Genomic DNA, 6,000 nt, shown 5'->3' with positions numbered 1-6,000 from the left:
ATTTTTGAGAAGGTCGAGGTACAGGCTCTTTAAGGTTCCTTCCAGCTCTAATGGTCTATGATGAAATGGTCACATAAACATACCATAAACATATGATTTGTTTAAATATAATCTGTTGGATTTCCTACAACTGTTTATCAGAACATTGGTAATCAAGTTAGAATTTTAATATCCTTTCAAAGGAAGGTCTGAGAGTAGGCAACTTAATGGGAAACTAATGAACAAATATATAGTAGGCAAATTTGGCTTGATTGAGTGCAAACATATATGTATTTATAATTTTTAAAAGTTTAAATAGATCCTTGAGTTATTGAGTAATTTTCTTTCTAAGTAACACCCCCCCTCCCCTTTTCTTTGGTATAGAATATGGGTTCTGCCACAAGAAGATGCTTCTACCTTCTACTGGGCTGCATGATTTTGATCAATCTGGTTAATGCTGATTTTGAATTTCAAAAGGGAGTGCTTGCCAGCGTCAGCCCTGGGATCTCTGAAGACATTGATCTCCAGTGTTGGAATGCATGCTCTTTGACATTGATAGAGCTCAAGGAAATCAAGATAGAGCACAATGTGGACGCTTTCTGGAATTTCATGTTGTTCTTGCAAAAATCCCAGTGGCCCAGACATTATAATGTGTTCTTAAACATAGCTCAGGATTTCTGGGACATGTATGTAGACTGTTTGCTTTCAAGATCTCATGGAATGGGCAGAAGACAGGTGATGCCCTCCAAGTATAATTTCCCACAGAAGATAACAGGAGGTAATCTAATTATATACTTAAAAGAATAGCAGTTTAGTTTTCTTAAAAATTCAGTATTTAATCCTTCTGATATTTTTTTCCAGTTTATCCAACACACTAGCAAATTTGCTTTTGTTTTCTTAATATGGCTTTGATTTTTATTTTTATTAATGTTATATTATTTAGTAACTGTGGGAGCTCTGATGTACAAATATTTGATTCTAAATGCTCTTGGAATATGACACATTTTGGTATATCTTTAAAATTTTCACTATTTTTGTTCTAGTGTATATTTCACAAGAAAGCTATTTAATAGTGTAATAACTCAGTTTACATTTTTGGAGAAGAAATTTTTAAGCATTGGAAATGAATTTAGTCTTTTGAAATTAATATTTTCAACAGGGTTTTAAAAAAGTTAGCGGGAATTTTAAGAGTCATAGTAACATAAATATTAAAAATTTCACCTCTCTAACCTTACAGGTCTGGATTTTACAAAACGTGAGTTTTACATTTAAGAGGGAGAACACAGAAAATACCTCAAGTAAGAGGACATCAGCCTGAAAGCTTAACACTCACTGTCAATAATTATGAGGTCAAATGTTCCCTGCAGTATTTATCAAAATTGTTATTTCTAATTCTTTAATATTGATAAAGGAGCATTCTTGTTGATGTGTAATTGCTTTCTTGCTATTGAATGACCATTTCTGTCTTTTCAGGTCAATGTTAATAATTATTTTTGATCTAGAAAGCATTTTTGTAAAGCATCTTTATTTTACAGAATACACCACTTGTAATGCAAATGCAATATATTTTTAATACAATAGTCAATGGAGTAAAGTTGTAACCAATTTTATAAGGTATCTTATACATTGATACCGACTTTAAAATTATGCCAAAAGTAATTCCATTATTGTCCTAAAAGGTAATATTTAATCTGGATGTAATGTACCATATGGCTTCTGAAGTGTGCATATCATCACCAAGCCATCTTATATATTAAAGTATTTTTCTATGCATTAAGGGCTAACACCTTTTTTATGGTCTCATTTTTATTTTCTTATTTTAAAAAGTAAGAACAAATAAATAGGAAGTCAGAAACTTCATTTTACTAAAATGCAATTTGATAGACTTTTTGTCTTTAGGTGTTATCTCAATTGGTTATTAATATTTATTTATAGCTCATATCACATTCCAAAAAGGATATGAAACTTTATAGAAAATTATTAAACAATAGGATACCATGAAGTGGATGAGGAAACAGGGATGTAGGGAAATGAAGAGAGGAAACTAATGTGCAGTTGTGGTTTAGATTAATACTTTTGAATGTGTGTCATAAAAGCCTATACCTTTGATAGAGGGTAACTGTAATTTGGTCTGTTTCCTACTACTCAAAGTGAAGAGGGAACATTGATTGCCAGTGCTGGTAAGAGAAACCAAGCCACTTTCTCAGGAGGACCCAGCCTTTCCCAAGACTCAGAACCAATAGGAAGTTCTCCCATAGGTCTCAAATGTGTTCTCAAGTAATCCCTACAATGATAAATTCCCCTCTATGCAAGCTGATGCCAGCACACTGAAACTCAATGAAACTAAGTAATTCAAAGCAGCCAAAGCAATGCTGCAGTATACTGAACTAGTATGATGGCTTGACTTTGATTCAAGAATAAATTTTGAACTAAAGGAGGGGGCCTGACATTCTTTGAGTTACGGGACACTGAGAATCTGATGAGGCTATAGACCCTTTATTAGGGATTTTATATACACACATCCTCCCCATTTTGTGTGTAATTTTAGGGGAGTCCATGAACTCTGGTTAAGAATCTCCAATATTAAAGAATAAATGGACTGTAGAGCTTTCAGATATTATTTTACAAATATAATTTCATATAATCAACTTTTGTCTAATAAACAGGTAACAGATAATATGAGGTTGTAGGTCTAATAAATTCCTGATTGCAAATATTGTATGTTGCTAATTAAAAGTGGCTCCCTAAGGTCAGAAGCCTTATTGAAGGGTAGTGCTGATGTTTTGTTTTAAAAATGACCAGATACCCAAGAAGATACCTAATTCATTGGCTGTAGGTGGGCTGGAATATCTAGAGGTTCAAGGTTATGATTTTCCTTAGAAATCAGTTTTGTCTTTCACAACTTGTAGGCAAATGAATGACAGAGTCTCAAAAGTTCAATGCCATAATGCAAGATCACAGTATTTTTACCCTAAAAATTGTCTTTAATCCTCTATAATCATCATAAAAATTATATTGAAGCATTGATAAAATTCTCATTTTCAAATAAAAGTAGATGTTAACTTTCCAAGATAAGTTAATTGCAAATGAGTTGACATGCTACATTGATTATTCTAACCAATTATCCTACTCCTAATTGAGTTGACATGCTACACTGGACTATCAAAAATAAGCCAATTAATATTGGAGCACATTTGCCAAAAATGGGCATTCTGGTTATTAAAGCAGTTCATCTTAAGCCTTTCTGATGGTAATTAGATGTTATGTTCTGTTAAAATTCCTGCCAGCACAAATCATGTCATCTGTATCTGTTCATCATTCATTCATTCAACAACTAATCATTGAGCTTGGGGTACTTATGAACAATCCAGACACAATCCCTGACTCACAGTTGTCACTGCAGGGGGAGAAGGGTGAATTTGGAGTGACATAATGTAACTAATTCAAAAGCAGTTTTATGATAGCAAAATATAAGTAAAAAAAAAAAAAAAAAAAAAGGTTTGCCAAAATGAGGTTGAGTGGGGGCAGTATGTATTTCTCTTTAACCCTATCCAATATCATGGAATAAGATCAATCAAGAGATTGTTTAAAAAAACAATAAAAGCCACTACCAATTCTTGCAGTGGTAATATAATAAAGATTAAGTTTCACAACTTTGAGTTTATGCTGAGCTCATCTTAACTCATAGCCAGTTCTTTTCCTGAGAGTCTAAAGTTGAGGAGGAAAAAAAAGGTAGTAAAAACATCTAATACCATTCCTAAGATATTTCTTCATAAGGTGATATAGTGGACAATGTTGGATGTCTATGCCTAAAGTTCCTCTGCTCTTCCTGTAGAATTTTCTTTTTTTTATTTAAATAAACTTTTAATTTTAGAATAGTTTTATATTTGCAGAAAAATTGCAAGGATAGTACAGTGTGTTCTTGCATTGTTCATTTTTTTTTTCTTGGTGCATTTTCTTTAATATCTTACATTAGTATGGTACATTTGTCACAACATATCAACCAACATTGATACATTATTAACTAAAATTCATATTTCATTTGGATTTCACTAGTTTTCCCCTAAGGCCCTTTTCCTACTCTAGAATCCTATTCAAGATACTACATTATGTTTTGTCATGTCTCCTTAGGCTGCTCTTGGTTTTGAGAGTTTCTCAGATTCTCTGTTTTTTCTTGACAATTTTAAGAACTGCTGAAGCATTTTGTAGTATGCCCTTGAATTTGGGTTCATCTGACATTTTTCTTATGGTTAGACTGGGGTTATATGTTTCCAGGATGAAGAACACAGAGGTAAAGTGCCGTTCTCATCACATCATATCAAGAGCACATGCTACCAACATGACTTAATCGCCAATGCTGTTTAATAATCTTGGCTAAGATAGTGTTTGCCGGGTTTTTCCACTGTAAAGTTACCCCCTCCCCCAGTTTGCATACTGTATTCTGTGGAAGTGTGGAAGCAAATCACTAAACATAACCCACACTTAAGGAAATAGGGAAGTTATGTTCCACCTCTTTGAGGGGAGGTCTCTAAATAAATTATTTGGAATTCTCTAAATGAGAGATTTATCTCTTCTCCCTTATTACTTATTTACTTAAGCATTTATTTATTTTAGTGTGATATATGGATATTTATTTTATAAATTTATTGTATCTTATTTCGTTTCTCAAATTGTTCTAACTTTGGCCATTGGTAGCTCTTTGACTTACCCCTGGGCATTTCCTTACTTTCTGGCACTACAAGATGATCTAGGCCCATTGTGTATATTCCTTACTCTAGTCCTAGACCAGCCATTTCTCCAATGAGCCCCGGTTCCTTTTATTGGAGAATGGTATTGGAAATCAAGATCCGACAGGGGAAAGGTCCACAGTACCAGGCCAGTGCCTGGATTTCATGGGCTACTTTTCTCTTTCTCAGAAAGCATCTTTGATATTTTCCTTGACTATACAATAAACACAGGCAATAATGAAACATGGTTGCTAATGAAACTAATGTAAGCAAAGGCAGTATTGGCAGGAAGCGTAGAAAAATGAGAGGGACTAGTCTCAATAACTCTACAAAGGTTCTGCTACACCTGTAAATCTGTGTTCAGTTCTGTTGGTCAGTTTAGAATAGTAACAAATTGTAGCACTTCAGAAGTGGCTGGCCAGATTTCATAGAGACCAGAAACTGTATCATAAGATGAATGATTAAAGAATGATTAGATCTGAAAAGGCTTAGGGTTCACATCATATGTGATATGGAATGTAATATGTGCTTCAGAAGATAGACTGAGGACCAGATGCATGAAAGTTATTCACCCAATTTTTCACTTTCACCCAATGTAAGTAAGTTCTTTCTAGTAGAATTTAACAATGGAATGAGCTCCCTCATGTGGTAACATACTCAATAGTGAGTCTTGAAGCCACTTGTACCTGTGATCGCTAAACTAAACTAGACATTTTTTGTCTCCCAAGCACAAGTGTCTGGATTAAGCAACATTACTGCCCTCCTTCAACCTATATTTCTGTTTAGTATTAACCTGCTCTGTTTTACCTTTTCCTTTCCTGATCTGTAAGGTCTACATGACAGGGGAAACGTCCACAGACATCACAGATCATCTTGATTTCAGTCAGTCCTGATCAATTTGGAGATATCAGGCTGTGTACTACATATAAAAAACGATATTCAACCAAATAATATGAATTCTATTTCTATACCTTGGTTATATTTGCATATTAGCATTGATGCCTCACCATTTTAGAAAGCATATTACTATTAGGACGTAAGTATATTTGAATTACTTTAACAAGTTGTCCGTGTGTAGTTATACCTGTAGAGGATTTCCCTCTGGGCTCAAAATTTTGCTGCATTTGCACAGCTCAAGGGAAAGGCTGCAGAGGCCACTATCACACTTATTCAATTATTTATTTACTTAAGTGTTGATTACAATATGAATGAGATAAGGTCTCTACCTTGTCCTTGGGAGTTTATATAGTCTGGGGAAAGAGCTTATAGTACAAAATGGGGGCAAAGATGCATT

The 6,000-nt window shown here is 34.0% G+C and overlaps 1 protein-coding gene across 1 annotated transcript; it reads left to right on the top strand.

Annotated features, from left to right (window-relative positions):
- The first annotated feature begins 366 nt into the window (after nucleotides 1-366).
- Nucleotides 367-786, top strand: FAM237B (family with sequence similarity 237 member B). Its single transcript, XM_037837337.1, has one exon. It carries the CDS (start codon nucleotides 367-369, stop codon nucleotides 784-786), a length of 420 nt encoding a protein of 139 aa, XP_037693265.1.
- Nucleotides 787-6,000: the final 5,214 nt, after the last annotated feature.

Source organism: Choloepus didactylus, chromosome 5 (assembly GCF_015220235.1).
Source record: "Choloepus didactylus isolate mChoDid1 chromosome 5, mChoDid1.pri, whole genome shotgun sequence".
Taxonomy (NCBI): Eukaryota; Metazoa; Chordata; class Mammalia; order Pilosa; family Megalonychidae; genus Choloepus; species Choloepus didactylus.
This window is presented reverse-complemented; position numbering and strand designations above follow the sequence as displayed.

Bases quoted from the DNA above. Each gene is read 5' to 3' on its own strand.
- FAM237B (XM_037837337.1), top strand. From the start codon at position 367: ATGGGTTCTGCCACAAGAAGATGCTTCTACCTTCTACTGGGCTGCATG.